General features: G+C 44.2%; 3 protein-coding genes across 12 annotated transcripts in view; 2 read left to right on the top strand and 1 right to left on the bottom strand.

The window, feature by feature from the left end:
* The window catches only part of TXNL4B (thioredoxin like 4B), a 37,107-nt gene extending 24,731 nt beyond the window's left edge, over positions 1–12,376 (top strand). The window contains exon 4 of the mRNA XM_011380690.2: positions 12,112–12,376. Within this exon, the coding sequence (XP_011378992.1) occupies positions 12,112–12,343 (232 nt within the window). The 3' untranslated portion in view covers positions 12,344–12,376. The remainder of the gene's footprint in view (positions 1–12,111) is intronic.
* Positions 759–18,424, bottom strand: DHODH (dihydroorotate dehydrogenase (quinone)). 6 transcript variants are annotated; one of them, XM_011380694.2, is made up of 10 exons: positions 18,312–18,424; positions 16,216–16,428; positions 13,763–13,962; positions 11,153–11,235; positions 8,612–8,799; positions 7,885–7,998; positions 6,984–7,137; positions 6,661–6,820; positions 6,139–6,189; positions 759–2,073 (listed from the first exon to the last, which is right to left on the bottom strand). In XM_011380694.2, the coding sequence occupies exons 1-10, from the start codon at positions 18,330–18,332 to the stop codon at positions 2,070–2,072; spliced, it is 1,188 nt and encodes a 395-aa protein (XP_011378996.1). In that variant the 5' UTR covers positions 18,333–18,424; the 3' UTR covers positions 759–2,069. The 6 variants fall into 6 exon arrangements, with proteins under 6 accessions (XP_011378996.1, XP_011378995.1, XP_023379414.1 ...); XM_011380693.2 differs by lacking the exon at positions 759–2,073 and having other exon boundaries at positions 4,700–6,189; XM_023523646.1 differs by lacking the exon at positions 759–2,073 and having other exon boundaries at positions 4,700–6,189; positions 7,894–7,998.
* The window catches only part of PKD1L3 (polycystin 1 like 3, transient receptor potential channel interacting), a 69,389-nt gene continuing 59,342 nt past the window's right edge, over positions 12,411–22,457 (top strand). For 2 of the 5 annotated variants that reach the window (XM_023523643.1, XM_023523641.1), the window contains exons 1-2: positions 20,473–20,782; positions 21,425–21,544. In XM_023523643.1, the coding sequence (XP_023379411.1) occupies positions 20,488–20,782; positions 21,425–21,544 (415 nt within the window). In that variant the 5' untranslated portion in view covers positions 20,473–20,487. Of the gene's footprint in view, positions 13,017–15,931; positions 16,054–18,494; positions 18,754–20,471; positions 20,783–21,424; positions 21,545–22,457 lie in introns of those variants that run through there. The other 3 variants (XM_023523645.1, XM_023523644.1, XM_023523642.1) reach the window with 3 other exon arrangements.

Raw genomic sequence — 22,457 nt, 5'->3', positions numbered from 1 at the left:
AAAGAACAAGTGAATAGGGGTCAGCCCTATTCTCTTCCTCTCTCTCTCTCATATCTATATTCACATGTGCGTCCATTGGATATAAATATGTATATATTTGCATGTGTGTGTTTGTTTTTTAATGGTTACATCGGAGTCTCAAAGATAGTTGAAATTCTGGCCGAACCACAGTGATTTCCTTTAGGTCTCCAGACTTGGGATCCACACCTTTTGCTCTGTTAAGGTAGGAAAATGTCACTAGATCCATTAAAGACTAAAAATTCCACATCCAAGAGAATGCTCGAAGCTTGAAGGCTGACCAGTTTCTCAGATAACCAGGGCTGAAATGGCAGCACCAAGGTTACGTGTGTTCCACATGCTTGGAGCAGGATGGATGTCATGCTGACCCAGGACACGTTCCGACCCTCCAGGCACAGCTGTGTTCCCGGACCCACCAAGGCAACCCCAGTGATTAATGGGCATCAGGTGATGCGGCCAGATTGCCTTCACACATTGTAACTCCTTTTGTTTCCTGAGAGACACTTTCCAAATGGAGTTTTCAACTCCCAGAAAATCACTTCTCAGCTGGCAAGAATGCAGAGTTGCACGTTTACTGTGTTCCTCTCCTAAAAGCCCTGCCCTTTGGCGCCTTGCCCGTGCTGCTGCCCAGGGATCTCACCCACCGTGTGCCAATTCCAAGTCATTCCCACCCTGCTCCTGCACACACCCCTCTCAGACCTGCCCCCGGTGTCCTCTTCCATGTGACAAGCCACACAAACTTCATTTTCCACATTTTTTTTTTATTTCCCACATTTATAATCACAAGGTTCTTAGAGAAATTTTCCCTGACTGCCAAGATTCATTCAACACTAGAGGGTAGGTAACATGATAGTCTGAGAACATTCTCACAGTGTACTGGCACCAGAAATGTACATCTGGAGGAAAGAGAAATCCTGAAGTGTGTATTAGCCAAGTAGAAAGCAGATAACATAACTTGCAGGCAAATGCAAGATTACAATAGGCCTCAATCTGGCTCTTTTATTAGCTAGAATTAAATGTGGCTAAATGTGAGCAAAAACCCTAATTCACAGTGACTTAAACATGAACGATTTTATTTTCTCAAATAAAAGAGGTGGAAAAGTAAGCAGACAGAGCTGGATCAGTTCTATGAAGCTCTTTCCAGCTTTCGCCTTTGGGTTGACCCTAATCCTCAGGTCTAAAATGGCTGCCAGAGCTCCAGCCATCATACTTATGTTCTAGGCAGCAGAAGACTTTGCAGAAGTTGCACACAATACTTTCACATATCATTGAGTAGGTTTTGGTCATATAGCCACATCCAGCTATAAGTAGGATCAGGAAATACAGCCTTTATTCTGGGCCAGAATGTAGAACTGATTATACGGCAACTGGCCTCATCTCTTCAGAGATGACTGTTCTAGATTTTAAAAGACTAAAGAGACATATAGGTAAGCCTTGATTGACTACTGAAGATATTTTTAAGATGATAGGGAAAATTAGAATATAGACAGAATGTTAGATATCATAGACTGATAACTAATTTTCTTAGGTGTAATCATAGAATTATGTTTCATAGGAACATGTTCTTATTTTTAGCAGGCTATAAAGTAGTTAAGAGTGAGGTGTCCCGACATCTACCACTTCCTCCAAAATAGTTCATTAAAATACAGAATATAAATAGGTAAAGAGATTGATAGACATGGAAAAGATAGTGAGAATTACTGATAATAAGATAGGTGGAGGGGGTATGGATACTTATTATACTATTCTTTCAACTTTTCTGCATGTCTAAATTTCTTATAATAAAAATTGGGGAAGAGTAGTTCTCTACTTGGTTTAGCCGTTTCAGTCTTTTTCACGTGAGGCTGACTGCCTGCTGGTGACAGGGAATGATGTTCCTGACTGGCACTCTGGAGCCAGTCAGTCGAGAATCCCCGTAGTCTCGCCAGCGGGGATCTCAGAGCTTGTGGGGACTGGCAGAGAGAAGGCTGCGCCTTAGCCCTCAGCTTCCGAGGGCCTTCTTCCCCCCGTCACCTGGAAGGCAGCACGGCAGCAAGGATCCACAAACGCCATCACCTATTTGAGGCAGAAGGTAGAAAATGAATCCAAGACGTCTTAGACAGCGGGGGCATCAGCAGTCTATCAGGACACAGGGCTACACTTGCCATTAGGAGAATCTCCTCCCTCCACTGTTTCTGCCAATATTATCTTAGGCACTTCGGTTTCCTCATCCGTACAATGGGGATCATAATTATTGCCTCACCCACCTCCAGGGCTGTCTGAGGATCAAAGAAGATATTGTGTCTGATTTGCTGTAAACTTACAAATGTGCAAGATTTTTAGGAAGGTGACTTTGCTTGTGCCAGAACTACTTCATCCTATTAGGCTCCCACGCAATGACCCTCAGACACCAGGACCAAATGAAAGTTTTCAAAATTCTGCTTGTGGTGGTTTGGAAATATCTGCACGAATTCTGACATTCCTCCCTTTAAAAATGGAACCTAATTCCCCTCCCCTTGAGTGTGGGCCAGACTAAGTGACTCGCTTCTAATACAAGTTCCCCCAGATAAAATACATGATGCCCAATTAAATTCGAATTTCAGATAAACAAGTAAATTTTAATATAAGTATGTCCTAATTATTGCATGGGATATCCTTAAAACGTATTCATTGTTTATCTGGAATTCACATTTAATGGGGCATCATGTGTGTGTGTTTTACTAAAACTGGCAACGCTGTTCTAATGAATAGAATGAATGTGGCATAAGTAAGTGTATGACTTCCGAGACTAGGTCACAAGAGACTGCAGCTTCCACCTTGCTTCCAATTAGATCACTCACTCTGAGAGAAGCCAGATGCTGCAGCTTAAGGACACTAGGGCAACCCTATGGAGAGATTCACTGACGCCTCAGGCTGACAGCCAGCACTAACACAGGAGCCACGTGAGTGACCCATCCAGCCCCAGGTAAGCCTTAGATAACTGCAGCCCTGGCCAATGTCTTGATTACAACCTCATGAGAGACGCTGAGCCAGAACCACCCAATTAAGTTGCTCATGAACTTCTGACCCATTGATACCCTGTGAGATAATAAATGGTTGTTTCAAACTGCTCCGTTTTAGAGCCTCAGGCTCAGCCCTGGCTGACACTGTGGTTCCTACAGAATGTTCTCCTCCTCTAAGGGACTCCAAGATTTGACCACTAGACCCCGCTCTACCACCTTCTATCAGACAATCAAGTTCCCAGGGCAAGTGTCTATGAAAGCTTTTCAAAAAAGTAATGGCACACAGTAGGAAGTCTATCTGTTAATAGAAGGTGAATTTTTGAGAGAAAAGAAAAGGTGAAAAGGAATTAATACTTTTCAGAGGTATTCAGGGGCCCAGTTCTGCTGATTCCTAGCTGCCAGGTTTGGAGAAGTTATTTAATCTCTCAAAGCCCTGGTTTCGTCTGTAAATACAAGCTGGTTATACCTATTTGCAGGACATTCCTGGTGATTAGAGATATTAAAAGTAACATTTATTAGGAGGGTAGGATGCGTTAAGCACTACTGTGCTTCATATTTAATCCTCATAACATCCCTTTGAGATGGGTACTGTGCTTCTCCCCATTTTACACATTAGGAAAATGAAGCACACAAAATTTACATGATTGCCCATGTCTAATAAGTACATAATGTGCCTGGCATGTCATATGCATCTTTGTAAAAGTTGTTAAGGTATCATTTAATCCTCTAAACCACTGTTTTTGCAGGTGAGAAAATAGGGCCTCAGCGGGGTTCGGTGAATCTCTGGAGGCCAACTTCAAGTCCCCACTCTCCCCCAATCCATGGTGATTCACGGAGTCACCAGCACATTCTGAGACCCTCCTGTCCCCGCCCTGGCTGGGATGGTCATCCTGATATCCTCCCACTCCCAACCGTTCCCCCTGCTGGGCTCCTAGCTCTCAGAAGTTGGAGAGTAACTAACTGCTGCCCCAGAATGGGAGGGACCAGACACCTAAGTGGGAGGCCATAATTCACATCTGACCCACACACCGATTTGGATGGACTGGCTCTAATTTTAAACACTGGAGTTACCATATTTAACATGCAGATTTCCACCTTCTCTGATCAAATGAGATACCAGCTGGCCTTCCTGGGTGGCAAGCCACCTTGAGTGAAGAGCTGGGTACTCTTTGAAATAGAGCCCGGGCCCACTGCCACTGAGAACGGACCTGAATGAAACCCCAGTGTCCTGCACACTTGATTTTCCTGAGGCACTGAATAAGCTCCACCAACAACCTTCTGAGCTATCCAAGACATGCCCTTGGCCATGCCCCCCACCCCCATCTTCAAAGTAGCAACAGGACTTTCATGATTCCTTCTCATGCTTCCAATCTGTCTTTCTTCCCCCAGAGAAAACTCTCCGCTCTTAAAGGGGCCTGTGTGATTAGATCAGACCTACCCAAATCTCTTATCTTCTGGGAGGTTCCTATCTTAAACCGCATAACAGTCATGGGAGTGCTATCTCCTCATATTCTTAGGTTCCAGGGATTAGGGCAGGGCCTTTGTAAGGGGGTGGGAGGCATTTTAGGGGTTCTGCCTCCCACATGTCCTGATTAGATGGAAGTAATGTATCAGTGCTGATACTCCGATTTTGATGGTTGTATTGTGGTTATGTAGCAGAAGATACTCGTTTGCAAGAAATCCACACTAAAATATTCAGATGATAGGGCATCAGATCAGCAATTTACTGTCATATGACTGAGTATTGAATAATAGTTCTTTGTACTGTCCTTGAAACAATTCTATATGAATATGCAGATAGATGAAAAAGATAGCTATGGATATACATGTTCATAGATACAAAGAAAAATGTCTGGAAAAATCTAGATAGATATAAAAATTAACCAATTAGCTCTGGGAAGTAGGATTGAGGGGTACAGAGGTAGACAGCTTTTATTTGGAGGCTGTATTGTTTAAATTTATATTTGAGTAGGCATTATTTTCATAGTGAGATAAAAACCAGGAAAAAGATCTTTGAAAAAAAACAACAGGAGCCTGGCCGCTGGTTTCTTGGCAGAGACTGAGTGGATGGAGGAAGGGCCACGCTGGGCCGAGATGAAAAGATGAGGCAACAGGACTCGTTATCATTATTGCACATATATTTCTCAGTATCTCCACAGAGATACCGAGAAATCACTTTAAAATACAACCTGTACTACGGCGATGGGAACGAAGGTGATTTTTCTGTTGACATCAACAGCTCTTCCCAGACAGGGTTTCTCTTCACCATTTGCTTTTCGGTATTGAAAAGATTAGCATTTCTCTATTTCGTTAGCTAATGACTATACCTCTTTGGCCTCTTGTCTAGTATCTTCAAGCACCTTGAGAATCTGTCTGCGTAAGGGCACCTCAGGTCACAGACATGAAAGCAGGGAGTCAGCAAGCACATTCCTTGTGATGGGTTAAATTATATCTCCCCAAAATTGGTTATGTTGAAATCCCCCAGTACCTCACAGTGTGACCTTATTTGGAGACAGGGTGTTTACAGAGGTAATCAAGTTAAAATGAGGTCACTGGGGTGGGCCCTAATCCAAAATGACTGATGTCCTTATAAGACATCAGGACACAGACACTCAGAAGAAGATGGTATGAAGACACTGGGAGAGGATAGCCATCCACGGCCCTTTTCTTACAGCTTTTGTTTCTGTTGAAATAGTTTCAAAATAAAGTTAAAATTTTAAAAAAATAAAGATAGAATGAAAGAGAGTCAAGCTCCTGGGAAGCCCGCCTCAGAACCCGAGTAGCAGAGGCCCTCCAGAAAGGGCTGAGACTTAAATCCAGGTTTGAAATGGCTTTATTACCCCCTCCCACCCCCGCCAAATATCTAATGTCCTTGCAATATTAAAGGGTCGTAGGATTTATGTCTGGAAAAAGCCCTAAATGCAGTTCATGGCTTGACTGGTGATTGAAGAAAGCCTTGTGTTGATTTGGAGACCCTCACAATTGGCTTTTACAGCCCAGCCTGGCCTCAGAGAAAGGGCTCTTGGAGTTTGGGGGTGTGGCTTGAGGCAGAGTCCCTCCTCTTTTGATCCAGCCACAAAGGCTCGCCTGAGTTAGTGGGAAGTTTCCGGATCACACTTCTCACGGATAATGTCCTCACCTCCGATGATCTGCTCCAATGGCATCTGTGACTCTGGTAAAACCCTGCTCCCTGGAAAAAGAAAACAAAACAATTTCAGCAAATAGTGAAGGACGGGCTCTATTCTTACCGGAAGCCTGGGCTCTATCTGCTCCATGATGCCACCTGCCTCTCTCTCCTTAACACAGACCTCATGACTCCAACAGTCTCCACCCAGGGACCTAGACATGAACATCCAGGTCTTCAGGAAGGCAGTCAGTCCCAGACATCAAGCCAGGGTTACTGAATTAATGGCAATGCCACCAGAACTCCTCGGGCCTATAGACACCTTTGCCTTGAAAGTTAATCTTGAATTCATGACATGCCTTGTCCTTCGTCAAAGGAGCAACAGAGTAATTTGCCCCTGCGTTTGCAATATACCCTTCAAATCCTTTTTCCATGAAAAATAAATAGACGGATGAATAGCATCCCTTTTTGACTTGAGTCATTCTGCAATGATAACCACATGAACTTTTGTTTCAAGCCACAGGCGGCCCCACTCACCTCAAAAGGGCCTCCAGCTCTCGTTTGACTCTGCCCACCACGGGTGGCCCCCGGTAGGTGAGGGCCGTGTACAGCTGTACCAGGGAGGCCCCCGCCCGAATCTTCTCCAGTGCATCTTGCCCGCTGCTGACCCCACCAACTCCGATGATGGGGACTCTGCCTGCAGAGAAGCACAAGGCAACACTGAGGAAGGGCGAGAACCAAGAAGTCAGTATGGCTTCAGCCCTCGGGCCCCCTGCTGACTACAGCAATTCACGATTCTGATTGTGACCCCAGGGCCTGAGCCACACACAAATCTGAAGACACAGACACCAGCTCCTTGCCTTGGGTGAGTGCATACATCTCCCGGATGGTTTGTGTTGATAAATCCCGGAGGGGCTTCCCGCTCAGCCCTCCTGTTTCAGAGCGCAGGGCACCCTGGAGGCCGGCAGGGCGACTTACTGTGGTGTTCGTGACAATCAGTCCATCGATACACAACTGCAGTGTGAGACAGAGAAAAAGCCCTCCAGTCACGACACTGACGACCGAGAGAGGCTTCCCCGGGGGTCTGAGCCAGGAGCCAGGCCAGGTGCCCACACCACAACCCAGACGCAAGATCTCACTGTTCTTCTAGAACAGTGTCAGAATGAGCCTCGACAGGACAAACGGCTGCCATCACACTGTGACCACCCATAATGTTCCACTACGACAGGATTTAATCCTCACTACAACCCACTGCAGACTGTCCTAGAACCCAGGACTGTCAGGCTCGGTCTGTTTCTACTGCTCTCCTATAAGACAGAGACCTGGTGTCAGACTGAAGAGAGAACACGGGCATACCACGCAGATATTGTGGGTTTGGTTCCAGACCACCACAACAAAGTGAGTCTTGCAATAATGTGAGCCATAATCCTTTTGCTAGTGGGGGGTCTTGCCTTCAATTTATAAAAACTTCAACACCTGAGATATGCTTGTACTCCAGTCTGAGACTGGCCAAGGGTGCAAGCACAAGCCTCAAAGCCCTGGCTGGTGAAGAGGAGGAAAGAGAGGAGGGAAGAGACCTGAGAAAAAGACTCCTTCATTTATTCAAACATCTGCTTTTTATTATATTATGAATTACGCTGTGACAGACCCCAAACAAGCCCTCGGTATCACAGAAACCACAGGCTGGTCTGGGGTAGCCCGGCTGGCCCACTGGCCTTGAGCAGCAGGGAGGGACCGACACTCCCCAGCCCCGACTCGCACCTCTCTCACCACACTGGCGATATCCTCCTTGTCCTGGGCCGTGAGGTCGGGCGCGATCTTCACCAGCAAGGCCGGCTTGTGCGCGCTCTTCAGGGCGTCCCTCTCCTGCCGCACCTAGAGCAGCATGCGGCCAGCGATGAGGACCCGAGACCACAGCTGGAGGGTGCAACTGTGACCTACTGCAGATCAGTGTATTTTCATCATCAACTATCAAACTAAAGCATGAGCCATTTCTCCTTTTCAGGAAACACAGCCCTCAGTTATGCAAAAGACCCCATCAAGGCAATTCCATTCTCTTGAACCAGTAGGTCCCGTGATTTAATCCTAATATTGTCATTGACTTCAACTAATATATTAAGGTTGATTTAGACTTTTGTTCCTAAAAGAGATAACAAAGTAATGCTGTCAGGAGTACTGTGTGATGAAAAGTCATTCAATTCATTCATTCTTTCAATGTGCTAGATACTAGGGACGGTGATAAATACAAGACCTGGTCCCTTCCATGGACCTTATGGTTTAACAGCTGGGACAGATAACTGAGCAGTGAATCACTATTAGCATAATCAGTGTTATGATAGGGGATTAGAGGTATAGTGAGGGGTGCTAACTGGTCCAGGTGTTAAGGACAGTCCCTAGACTGTGACAGTGGAACTTTGCCAAGGAGAATGAACAGCAGGTGGGGGTAGGACAAGCTGGTGCAGCAGGACCTATAGATGTAATTTCCCACCTTGGTCAGCAGGTGGCGCAGCTCAGCCTTTCCCTGAAGGCTCCGCAGCCCAGCGGTGTTGGGACTGGACACATTCACTACCAGGTAGTCAGCCAAGGGGCCCAGGACTCGAACCCCCTCTGCATAGTCCGAGGCAGCATCCGCCGAGGTCTTATTCTTCCCCAGGTTTATCCCCAGCGGCAGCCCATCTGCAAATATCGCTGGTCAAGATTTTGTTCCCACACATTTCCTTGATATGAACAGCCCTTGTCAAGGCCTTCCACCTTCAGTGAGAATGTCCCGCCCAGCTGACCAGCACTGTGGACTGCTGCATGGTGCTGCTGCCCAGTGAGCAGGAAATAGCTCACCACCTCTGTCTGCCTAGCAATGTTTGGGCAAAGATGTTTTACTACATCGCACCCTTTTTCTTTTTTTTAATGTAATGGAAAATGGAAAAATTCAGAACGCAAATACTAGCGATAAAAAAAGGTAGGGCTCATAAATGTAACACAACTGAGAACAGAGAGAAATCAATAGGCGTGTCAGAAGGGCCAACTGTTTACTCTCAACCGGAGCTCATTGGACTTGGGTCGAATGACTGGGTGTGCAGTTGTGAAGAAAAACCAAGCTTAAAGGCTATAAAACACTGGAAAATATTTTCAGTTATCATGCCTGAATGCAGAGGTATAATTATTTTATAATTTCAGTTCTCTGAGAAGGGCCTCCCCCTTATAACTGGGATGACTACACATCCCAGTGCTCCCCGGACAGCCCTGGTTACGCCTGCAGCCTGGGCAAACTTATTAATGCCTGCCCCCTTTCACTCTCAGAAGTGTCTCGATTTGCACAGTAAGTAGTTCAGCCACCTTACTTAAAAATCCATGGGATTATCAGGTGACTTGCATTTTGGACTTTCAGATAAATGCGTTTCAGAAACAGGCTGTGTGTGAAAGCAAGGTGCTGTCTGTACTTCTCCTAAGGTAACATCTTCTCTGTAAAGGTCAATGGCATGCCAGTGGTGCCAGCTATTTTTCCCTCTGATGGTTGGGAAAAGGCCTGAAATATCAAGTTAGTCCACAAAACATGTGTCAGATCAGGGAGGATCAAAGGACATCTAGTCCTGCTAACCACTTTTCATACCCTAAACTGTAGTCGTCCTTTTATCAGCTTGAAAGTAAATGAGATTTGAGTAGCTAATTGTGTGTGAAAAGCTAACTGTGGAGGAGGGTTGTAACCCATTAGACAAAGGTTATATAAGGTCTCCAAGCTTCCCAAGTCTAGCCTCCATCAAGCCAAGGGCATCTGTAAGCTCTCATTCTTTTCCACACGGGTAAACTGGCTTGAGAGTATCGCTTTCATGTAGCTAATGGATCTTTTATTAGTAGTCATCTGCCCAAACTGACAAGATTTTGGAGTTAGACAGAAATTGCTGAATTACTCTATCCCCAGATGGTACCACAGCTTTTGTCAACTCATGTTCCTTGGCATGGTGCTAGCAATAAGCTGTCTTCAAGGCTTCTAGCTGCTGCCAAACACTATGTGCAGAGCTCTGCTATAGGATTTTGCCTCACTCCAATGAATGTTAGTGCCAGAGTGGGGGGTGAGGGGACAGGTAAGGGGGGACGAGTAAGGAAGAACGGGAGAAGGCTGGTATAAAGAACACCGTGGACAATTAAAAGGAAAGAGAGGCAAGAAGGCAGGAGAGTATCGCAAACTGTGAAAGTCACACTGTGACCTTCAAAGTTCCCCAAACGGCAAGGTTTGTAGCATAGCAGGGTCTGGTTCTGCCTAAGCCGGGGATTTCTAAACAGAGTCACTTCCTACTCCCCACATCAGCCTTGGCCCTTTCAGCCTCCTTCCTGAAATGAATCATATCCAGAGGTTTTTCTCACTAGGATATCTGATGAGACTAAAACATCCTGGAAGGAGTTCCAGAGAGAGATCCAATGAGGAGAAAGGTCACGGCCCCAAATAATCCCAAAGGACACTTGGGCGCTTAGTGCATCCTGAGGGACAGCAACACGGAAAGCCCCAGGGAATAAACACCAGCATCTCCGAATGGCCTTCAAAAATGCATGGTGTTTCCGAACTCCCAAATGCCAAGAGTAGTTATCCCAGAGTGGGGAAGAGCGTGAATAGTTTTTATTTTCTTCTTTATGCCTCTCTGTAGTTACTAACACTTCTATAATTAACACGCATTATTTATATAATGGACAAAAAGACAACAGAGCAGGACAAGGAAGATGGCGTTCGAGCCACACCCACATCTATGTGATCAGAGGAGCCACGCCGTTTTGCTCCCTTCCGAGCTGCCCAGTTAAGATACAACATAGGTTACATAACAAGGCAGAAACTAAGTGCATCTTTGCTAAATTGTGAAATTCCGTTAAAATCTTGGATACCGGTGGAACCAGGAAAATTCCTCTAGGAGAGGAGCCCTGAGTTCTGTAGTGTTTTTTCTATTGCTCAATCACATTTATGTCATTAGGAATGTACCAGACCTTTCTCCCACATTTCCTTCCAACCAATGAAGAAAGCCCCTCTAATGCAGCCCCACTTTACCTTCTGTGAGCCTGGCCTGTGTCTGCTGTCTGGCCCGTAACCTGTGTTCCACCACTGAGAACCCGTGACTATTAAATCCGTATCTGTAACACACAAGCAGATAGAAGGGACAAGGTTAGAGCCCTCAACCAGAAGGAAAAAGACATGGCTCCATGGCCATACATAGGACTTTTAAAAACAGAAAAGAAAAAAATGAAAGTCAGTTCTTAAGAACTGCAAGATCTAAACACCCTTGACCTCCTAGAGAACTTGTCAGAACACTATTAAACACAAAAGGAAAGATTAAAACTTGCAAATAAGCCACCCAGCCAACTAGCACTGGATACAGCCCGGACTCAGCCACATAGCTGCCCCAGACTGTCTGGGCCCAGCCCCCACTCCTCCTGGCCTTTGCACCTCCACACACACGCCCGGTGGAGCCCTCACCCCTAACAATCCCTTCTTCCCACCTCCTGGAATCCATCCTGCCAGCGTTTCCCTGTCCTTTCTGCCTATTCAAATCGTCCCCTCTTCCTGGCCCAGATCACACACTCCCTCTCCTCCTTGCATCAAACTTCCAGACACAAATGCGTCACCTCCTGCCATTCACTGAGCAGTCTGTAACTGGTCTTTCTAAGTCCCCCTCCTGGATTATAATCTTCTTTAGGACAAAGGAGATATCTCACTTTTCCATCACCCTGCTACTAGACATTCCATACAGACAGTAACCTCATTTCTCTTGCTTAACTCCGTCTCCCCAGCCCCACTGTAGGTTGTTGACCTGTTGGCCATTTCTCCCTTCTTTCCTCCCCTGATACTGGGTGAAAATGGCAATGACTCTTTTCCAGCCATGCTAGCAACTGAAGTATGAACGTGTGACTGGGCGTGGTCACTGAGGCACACAGTGATAACTAATGGGGAGCTTCTGGGAACTGCCCCTCCCCCAAAATCTAGCATTCCTTTTCCCTTTCTGCTTTCAGACACGCACGAGAGGACGCAATGCTTGTAGCTGGGGTAGCCATCTCACAAACGAGAAGGGAAGACACAGAGAAGTTGGCCCAGAGTCCTGACATTGACCTGTTGCTTGACCAACCCTGGAGCTGCTTGCTACACCTGTTATGGAAGAAAATAACAACAAATGCCTATTGTTTAAGCCACTTTGTTACTTGCAGCCAAAAACCTAACAGATGCAATGGCACAGGCATTTGCTGACTTAATGAATAAAGTCATCCATTCATTCAGCAAGAGTTTATTGAGCACCCACTCTGTGCCAGATAGAGCAAGAAGGGTGAATACACAGTGCTCCGGAGCACAGGCTCCCCACTTGCAGCCACTGCTCATCCACAGGATTCTGCCAAGAACCGTCACCCTAGTACTTTCAGTGACTTGGACGTTCTGAAGATTTCGACCCCAGCGTGCAATGCAGCAGAATGATCAATAACTAGATCACTAATGCTAGAAAATTTCCCTGAAACAAGCACAATAAAGCGGGAAGTGCAGCCAAATAAACTTCCCACAGGTCAGCCTTCCAGAAGGCCATTAATGGCCCCAAAGATGCCTATCAAAATCTCCCTAAGGAGGCACTTCACAATACTGTTACCGAAAAGTAGGAACTTCTTCCCCTTCTGGGTTTGCTGTAATGAAAATTCCCCAGGGATTATGAAGAGGTCTTTAAACAGTCTAGAAGGATCTCTCTTACTAAAAGCAGCTGTATATGTAATACATGAAATTTTCCAGTTCGCTGAAGGCCAGGGCTGTGCTGTCCAATACAAGAGCCACTCACTCACCACACGTGTTACCAAGCACTCGAAAACGAGGCCAGTCCACACCAAGAAGTGCTGAAGACAAACGCTGGATTTGGAGGACTTGGTACAAGGAAAAGAAGGTAAATAGCTAATTAATCATTTTTAGATTGAATATATGTTAAAACGATATTGGAGGGAGACAGAAAAGAGTGAAATGGATCAAATATATGGTGATAGAAGGAGACCTGACTTTGGGTGGTGAACACACGATACAATATACTGATGATGTATTACAGAATTGTACACTTGAAACCTGTATGATTTTATTAACAGTGTCGTCCCAATAAATTTAAATTTAAAAAATATTTAGAATATATTATTTTAATGAAGTAATATAATTAATATAATTGACTATATTAATTGAAATTAACTTCATGTATTTCTTTTTACTATTTTATCATAGTATTTTTATCATAGTACTATTTTACTATTTTATCATAGTATTTTTATCAATATACTAGATTATTTTAAATTACATATGGGGCTCGCATTATATTTCTACTAGACAGAGCTGGGCAAGGGCACTGGAGTAACAATATGGAAAAAACACAAACTCTAAAGTCAAATGAGCCTAAATCTGTACTAAGTTCTCCTGCTTATGATCTCATGGTTGTGGCTAAGTTATATAGTTTCTTCGAGACTCAGTGTGTATATGGGTCAAACTGAAACCCTAAAACCTGCTTTTGTGCCTGGCACATGGTATATGCTCAACATGGTTCCTGAACATTCCAAATGACAGAATAATGTCCACATTGTATGACAGGAAACATCCCGAGAACCCTGCTGGGAAGAAGACATCCCTATTACCTCTGGGCCCCTCACCTACCTGTTAATGACAGCTTGGTCCTCAGGGAGGCGGAAGACTCTGGGTTTGGGGTTTCCTTCCTGAGGTTTTGGGGTAACACTGCCTATCTCAACAAAACCAAAGCCCATCTTGTAAAGTCCATCCACAGCCTCCCCATGCTTGTCAAATCCTGCAGCAATTCCTACTGGATTTCGGAACTTACGGCCCAGGACTCTCACTTCCTAGGGAGAGGGAGACAAAGTCAAGAGGTACACAAGGCTATACCAAGGTCTCTTAAGGTGTGGCCCCCGGCACACCTATGTCAGAATTCCCTGGGGAGCTTGTTAAACATCAGATCCCTGGGCCCATCTCCAGACTAAGGGATCAGAGTCTGGGGGATGGTGGGCGGAATGGAGCTCTGAGGGAATCTGTTTTTTAACAGTGCTCTCCAGGTGATTCTGATGCCTACTGAAGTTCAAGAACAATCGGGCTTTGTCATCCATGACCAAGACTGAGGAGAAAAACAGTGTTTCCACCACAGGTTGAGCAGGAGATGGACACTGTCTTTTCCAGTCATAGTTAAAATCCATCCCTCCTTATCCACTATCCTTGGTGGGAGAGTGGCTCATTGGTGTCAGCCCCTAGCTAGTTCTAGTCTGAAACAGTGTCAAGCAGCAAATCCTTGAATCAGCTTAGAAAGTCAGACCCACCGGGGTCCCTCCTCAGCCAGGCCGATCCGAAGCCCCAGCGATTTCCCAAGACCCTGCGGGCACTAGAGGGAAGAAAGTGCTCAGCTGAGCAGACCTGACTGCTGGGCTCCAGAACCAGGCAGTGGCCAGAAACAGGTTCTTCCCTGTCAGACATAGGGTGGATTCCAGATTGTTCTCTAGAATGAGAGAGAGTGAGGCCTAATTACTGTCAGGTCTGGACTGACTCCTAAGTAATTCAGGATTCCTGCCCTGATGGAGCCAGCAAATCCAGTAGCAAGACAAATACTTTAAAAGGTGTGAAAGAAATCAGGAGCTGTGTCACAAAGCCAGTGATTGCCAATGGAATCCATCACTATAGCCAGGAAAACCTTTGCCAGGACTAACAACGAACTCCAAGGGCAGGCACCATCTAGTCCTGGATGCAGTAGGTAGAAAGGCTATTCCAAGAAGGGAGAGTGACGAAAAGTGAAGGTAAAAGTGTGTACCTCATGGACTGTGAGGCAGCAAGTGTGGCTGGACCAGCGGGCCTTGCTCAAGGACAACGCCTCAACCCTGGCTGCATGACAGGATCCCCAGGGAGCTTTCAGTCCTCACTCCCAGAGATTATGGTTAAGTGGCTCTGGCATCAAGCCAGAGCATCTGTATGGTCCAAAAGTACCCCCAGGTGATTCTAATACACAGCCAGGACGGAGAACCACGAATTAGGGAAATGGTAGACAGCTAACACTAGAAAGTTAAATTGAGTGAGATTATCAAGAGTCCTGGCTGTCAGTTGAGTCTGGACTACAGCCTAAACAATGAGTTGCTGGAGGTGGGACCCACATAGCAGTGTTTAGGACCACAGCTGAAAGGCCACATTTGCTCTCCCTATCGGCGATGTTTATGGGACATAGCTTTGTACCTCCCCCCGACATAACCTCACTTCCCTCCAAATCCCACTCTTTCCTCACTCCTGTTACGCAAGGATCCAGGACTCGCAAACTAGCAGTTTGGGATGAGGAAGGCTTAAGGAAAAGAATGTTCTTTCTGATTCTACAGTGTATTTCAGTGCTTAAGTATGCTAAGCCAGGTAAAATGCCACATCTGCTCAAAACTGCAGGATGGAGAAGTGAAAGGGATTCTTAAACAAAAAGGGAAAGTGCAGAGAAGGGTCCCTTTGATTTACAGTAGGGACCCTTCACCAAAGAGGTCTGAGTGCTGCTTGTTTGTTGTCCTTATATTTTATATTCACATCATTCTGATGTCTCCCATTTCGTAAGAAGTCTCTTGGACAGCTTACTCATGGATACAGATTCTAGGAGGACATGGATTCTTCTGTTTCATTTGCTGCAGTACTTTAGTACCCAGAACAGTCACAGGCACATGGTGGGGCCCATATGTTAATGTAGGGCTGAATGATGCTGGGACAGGGTTTATATGCCTTCCTCAAAGGGCTTACCTAGAAATAAATATCTGTCACCCTAGATGTTTAATGACTCTGGCATGCTTATGTATTTTGCAGAGGTGAAAACTGAACTACCTGAGACCTTAACAAGGCAGGATAGTGGCTAAGGAGACGGTTGCCAAGTCAGATTCCATGGGTTTGAATCCTGACTCAGCCAATTCCCAGCTGTATGACTTTGGGTAAGTCACTTTACTCTGTGCCTGTTTCCTGCTCTGTAGATAAGGATGACAGTTTTTCACTGGAGCTAACTTGGGACTCTGCTTTTCAAAAGAATTAGCCCCAGCTGTGTAAATTAGGGGACCTTCGCTTTGTATTGCAAAAGGTGTTCCAAGAGCACCTACCAGCATGTCAGAGTCTTGAAATGTGGCACGAGGAAGAAGCCCCAGGGAGGTGACACGAACAGCCAGCCTGTGGGCTGACTCAGGGTCCAGCAGGCCCTGCAGAGTCGGCATCAAGTGTTCAGCGTAGAAATACTCATCACCCGTGGCTGTCAGGTAGGAGGCAAAGAGAAGTCCTCCGCCCCCCAGGATGACCAGGGCATCCTGGGCCCGCTTCTGGAAAAAAAAAAAAACACTGGCCCTCAACGCCCGCCTGCAGCGCCCTGTCTGAGCCCTTGAACACCCCCACACAGAGGACATAATGACATATAACCATGAACTGATGTCCCTAGCTTTCTGCTAAACCTGCTCTCCTTCATTTCTAGTCTTGTGCACACATTGGCCTCTACAGTCAGAAGCTGTGTCTACACTTCTGGCCCTCAAGGACTCCAGGCCAGAGGTTTCAAAAGTGACAATACTGCCCGCTAAGGGACATGTGGTGGGCATTTGGGGGGAATGCTAATAGATTTAGTAGGCAGGAATCAGTAGTCAGACATCCTGTATTGTTTTAGACTTTCAGACACATGAATTGTCCTGGTCCTGTATGACTGTTGAACGTCCTACTGACACTCAGTAGATAAAAAATATCTACTCCTATTATCTGATCCTAGAACCAAACTATATTTCACCAAATAAATACAAACTATCTCCTTTATAGTTTTTATGTACATTGACTTTTCCAGAAATACAATTTCCTTGTAAATTGAGGGATGACTACATTTTTGCACAGAACATTACCAAGAATTGTTCACTATTTCAGAAAATCCCATCAGGAATGGTATGGTACTTTGGTTGGGGCATATTACAAACATACCTGTAGCACTAGAATTTCTAAGTAGAGGCTTAAACATATAACTATCTCACTAGGTGAGTCATGCCCTAACATTTACATATTGAAATACATATTTTATTACAAATTACTTTCATTTTTCCTTTATATTCCAGTTAGGACATATGTTGACTATTAAAAATTATACATAGAAAGATTATAAATAAATTCTATTTCAGGATAATAAAGAGGATTGCAAAATACTTTTTTTAAAGGTGCATTAGGTCTTATGGGGTCAAGAACCACTCTCCTAATTTAAATGTGGTTCATACTTTTCTCTATCACTTCCAGACGCTGAGTCATTCACTCATCCATTCGATCATTCGTCAAATAGTGATTGACCACTCACAGGCCGGCTAAACAGACCAAGTCCCTTCCTTCATGGGGAGTACAATCTCATGAGGAGACAGAAATCAATGATCATGCAAATATATAACTATGACAATTGCTATGAAGAAAAAAGTATAGGGTAATGGAAGAACCCAACCTAATCTCAGAGGAAGATAGAGGCTTAAGGAAGTGACGCTGATATTTAAAGGATAAATAGGAGTTAACTAGGAGGCATGGGCGGAGGAAAAAGTGGCAGAGGAGACTGTGATGCACCCAAGGAATGGGGGAAAGAGAAAGGTTTATTTGGAACCGCGGAGTAAAAGTATGTCTTAAAAAGAAGCTGGGGAGACAGCGGTCTTGGCCAGAATAAAGATTTCGGTTTTGTTCTCTAAACAAGGAAGTGACACGATCAGATTTGCCTTTTTGGATTACTCCTTGCTGTTAATATAAATAGCTCCTAGTCTCCAGATTGTAGGAACGCCTCCTTAATGTCAATCAACAAATATCTGAGCACCGTTACAAAGGGCCCTCGGCCTAAAATTATATCTAGAGGGTTGGGACCGCGCCTTCTTGTAATTTCATTCCACGTTGGATGCTGCCCACAGTGGTAGGCGGCCATGTGATCATTGCGCGACCCTGTGCCACGTTCCATAAGTTTGGCCCACGTGCGCTGACAAAGATCAGCATCAACCCAGACACGCACGTGCTGTTTACACACACAGACCAAGTACACGTATACAAATGCACACGCATGAGCTTTTGCAGAGACACACGAATGGGCCCACGATCTCGGGCGGACTCCCGTTCACACTTGGCCTGGGCCAGCCCGGCGTTCTCCCCTAGCTCTGCTCTCGCTTCGACTCTCCCTCGCTTCCCCAAGAGCTCCAATTTCCACACTCACTTTCAGCTGCCTCCACGCCATGCTCCTTCCGCCACTGGGCCCGCCTCTGTCTCGTTTGCATTGGCGGAGATGGCGGGGAGAGGGAGGGCCCCGCTTCGCTCCGAGAGTTTGGCTGGACTACGGCGGCGCGCGCACCCGCGAGGCCCCGCCCCTTCCGCCGCCGGCCCAGCTTCCGGCGGCCGGGTATTCGGCGGCGCCGGTGCGGCTGTGCGGCTCTAGTGTCTCCGTTGAGTTGGTTACTCGTCCGCGGTCTTGCAACCTGGGCAGAGACTACGTATACGTGGATTCTTCAGTTCTAAGCAACACTGTCACCAGTTTTTTAATCATGTTAATTAAACATTTTATTGATAACGCTTGTGCTCTAGGTTAGGGGTCCCCAATCCCCTCCCCACCCAAACACCATGTCCTCGGCGGATGAGGAATCCGGCTGGCACAGCAGGAGGTGAGCGATAGGCAGGGGAGCGAAGATTCATCTGTATTTGCAGCCCTCTCCAGCGCTAGCATCATCGCCTCAGCTCCACCTCAGATCATGAGACTAGAGTCTCAGGAGCACGGGTCTTTGATGCCAAAAAGGTTAGGGACCGCTGCTGTAGGTGGAGCATGTATTGAGAATGTATGTATCAGGCACTGAAGAAAGGGTTGAAATGAATTACAGCAGTGTGTAGAGTACCTGTATAGATGTCAAAGAAGATTCCGTCAACATGTTTCACTTAAAAAATGCTTAAAACGTATGTATGTTTCCATGTATGTATGTTTATGAGGATGTTGGAAAATTAAGACTTACTGAAGGTATCCCTTACTCAAACCGTCTCATTGCAGCACAGACTTGATGGATTTCTATGCTAAGAAAACTTTCAAATAAATAATGAAATATTTTTCCTAGCATTTGAAACATTTCAGTTTTGTGGTTTCAGTTCTCACTACCGCCCCCCAAGTACACCCCCTCACACAGACACACCCACAGAATTATTTCTTTCTCTTTATAAATATCTTCCACTTTCTCACTTCTGTGCATTTACTCACACTGACTCCTCTGCTAAGATGCCCATTTCATCTGTCTAAATATGGCTATCCTTATATGGTCAATTCAAGAGCTGGAAATAATTTCTTCGTCAGCTGAACCTTCACAGATTTAAGCTGTACCTCTCTCGTAGCACTTTTCTTTATTAGCTACATTTGTTGTCTTTTCTTCCTAATTAGACTGTAAACCATCCCATGTTAACCTTTCATTTGATTACTACAGTGTTTTTTTAAATGACTGAGGTATACATTTCAGAGAATATTTAATTTTGGTGTACACATCCATAATGATTTTAAAGAATAATTGTAGGCATCGTTTGGATAACCGACTTAACCCAGAAACCTGCCAAGTTATTTCAGTGCCCATGTTTATTTGTATTTATGGTCACATTTTGGTACCAAGAACGAGAACTGGCTAAAATACATAAATGATGGATGTGCTACAGGATGTGCTACCAAACGACGTTGTATGAACAAAGGTTTTTCAACAAGTTAAAGAAAAGTGATGAGAGAATTGCTTCTTTCCTACTGCGTGACAAATTCAAAAGAACCTATTCGGTTGTAGGCCAGAACTATGTATATTTGACAAGTGACTACTTAGTTCAGCAAATATGAATTGCATTGTTTTTCACTTTTGTTTGTATTTAATTTGTATTCATTCTTTCATTAAATATTTATTCTTTGGTTTTTATGGTTATAATAAGAGATTTAGAATAGAGTTATATAAGAGATTTAGGATAAAGTGAATATTTAAGAAACAATACAATAAAGTAAAATCCATGTTCTTTAAAAAAACAATTCCTTATTCACTTTTAAGTAGCACTGATTTAGATATTCATCATTCTTTACTCCCTTACAGCTTAGACTCAGCAAATAAACATCTATTATAAAACCGAAGGCATATCTGGTTGTATAGACACAGATGGTGGTTCCCTAGCTATAAAGGCCCATTGCTTTATTGATCTTTGTTTTCAGCTGGTAGGAACTCCACCTGGATCCTTAAAACAAAACAAAGCAAAACCTTTTGTCTCTTTGACAAACTATTCCCAATTTGTTAAAGAATAATACTAATGAGACAAGTCCACCAAGAATATATTTAAAGGACCAGGCAGCTGCTGAGCCTCCACAATCTTCATACTTGCAGTTCAGAGAGAAAATGTTCTTCAGAAGAAGAACCTGGTTTTGGTTATACATCAGAACAAGTATCTTTCTAGGACGTGAGCTAAATAGCCCAAAGCAACATGGTAAAATTAATTGTTATCAGCTTAACAGGTTTTACTGCAGCTTTGGGGAAGCAGAAAATTACTGTCGCGCCCAGGGAGGACACCTTGCTTACGCTTGGAACCAGGAGGTTCAAGATCTCATCTGGAACTTTTTGGAAGAAGGCAAGAAGTGGTGGATTGGGCAAAATTTAATGCTGCTGAGAAAATATCAAGAAAAAAACAACCCAAGTAAGACTCTGAGGTTTAGTGTTTATAAAGGAAACTTCTTTGCTTTTATTTTGGGGGAAAAAAATTTTAAATCTTTCTGCCTTTGTATATAGAAAAATCAGTTACTTCACTTCATTACCATCATTTCTCTGAAATATTTTTACTTTTGTGATGCAGGCTTTGATTTGTCTGCACAGCAAAGACGAGATTTTTCTCAAAGCATATCAACAGTTAACTTATCTAATATTTCACAGAAAGTATTGTGCAAAATTCTGAAGTGAGAAACCTTTTATGGTTACTTTTTTCCTGGTAAATATCTCTTCGTCATTCTTGGCTCCAAGTTTACTAATGCAGAAAGTAGGAGAGAAATTTGCCTGTTGTCTTTCTTAGATAGATATTTTCAAAATTATGCACCATAATCTTGTGGTCTTAGAGAAAAATCCAAGGCATTTATATCATAATCATCTTTGTTGAAGTCTAGGTAAATTAATACGAAGCCTTGTGATAAAGAACACATAATATGAAAAAAATAAACTGTAATATGTGGGGGGAAATCCTAAATTTTCATCCATTAAAAGCTAGCAAAACTCAGTTTTCATCTATTTTTTTAAATGTTTGTCTTTTGAGTATGAGGCTCATCTGGGTCTGGTCTTCCTTCTATAGCTGTCACAGCCCAATGGGCCCCAAAACCCACCGACTGCACTTACATGTCCAGAAAATCCAATTGGATCTCATCAAAAGTAGACTTGTGCTCACTGGAGCATTATTTCATTTGCCAGGCTGGTAAGTGATGAAGCTACATGCTGCCAAACACCTAACTTTAGAAACTGATTTGAAATAAGGAGACTATGTGAGAACATTAGTTAGTGAGTCCATGAGTGATAGGCCATAGGACAGATATAAGGATCCTGATTTTCATGATTTTGATTAGAGTAAGAAACTGTTCATTTGGAGTGATTTCCTTATGAATCCCACTCTGGTAGGTGGGAAGAGTTGTGCCTTGATGTTCTCTTCATTGCTTAACTTGGGCAGAGTATGGGAGAAAGTGTATCCTTGGTTAAGTTCCATTTTCTACATATATATCCCTAATCCATTCAGCACTTGGGCTTTAGAGGGAAGCATAGGAAGCAAAGGAGGAAAAGAGAATATGCTGGAGGGAAATGAGAAGATAAAGGGTGAGGAGATTGTCATCAATTAGAGGTTTGCTTCCTCAGAGGTAAGTCAGAATTAAGGGTGCGTGCGTGCATGCGTGTGTGTGTGTGTGTGTGTGTGTGTGTGTGTGTGTGTGTGTGTAGTTGGGTATTTTTTGTTTTTGTTTCTTTAATTAAGCAATGTTTTTCATGGTGGGGGTTACAGAAAGCATTTCTTAGCTGAGTGAATTCTTGGAGAACTTACAATATCTTATTGTCTAGGTACAGATTTTGTTCTACTTTTTAAAAAATCGCAAATACATTCTTACTAAAATATGAAGAATCTATGGGTGCTGCATAGAACAGAATATGTTGCACTATTTATCTATTACAAGAAATATTTCTCTATTACAGTATTCCTCAAATACTGGATATCGAAAGTACCTAGTATTTCAATGTAGTAAATTTCTAGCTTCAAATCTCTCATTCTTACCCTATCAAGCTCCTTGTCCTATTTTGTCGTTATAGCACATTATTGTTAATGAGGCCCAGTCGCGAACCTAATA

The sequence above is a fragment of the Pteropus vampyrus genome, unplaced genomic scaffold (genome assembly GCF_000151845.1).
Source record: "Pteropus vampyrus isolate Shadow unplaced genomic scaffold, Pvam_2.0 Scaffold399, whole genome shotgun sequence".
Classification (NCBI taxonomy): domain Eukaryota; kingdom Metazoa; phylum Chordata; class Mammalia; order Chiroptera; family Pteropodidae; genus Pteropus; species Pteropus vampyrus.
Note: the sequence above shows the minus strand (reverse complement) of the source record. Positions and strands in the feature narration are given on the sequence as shown.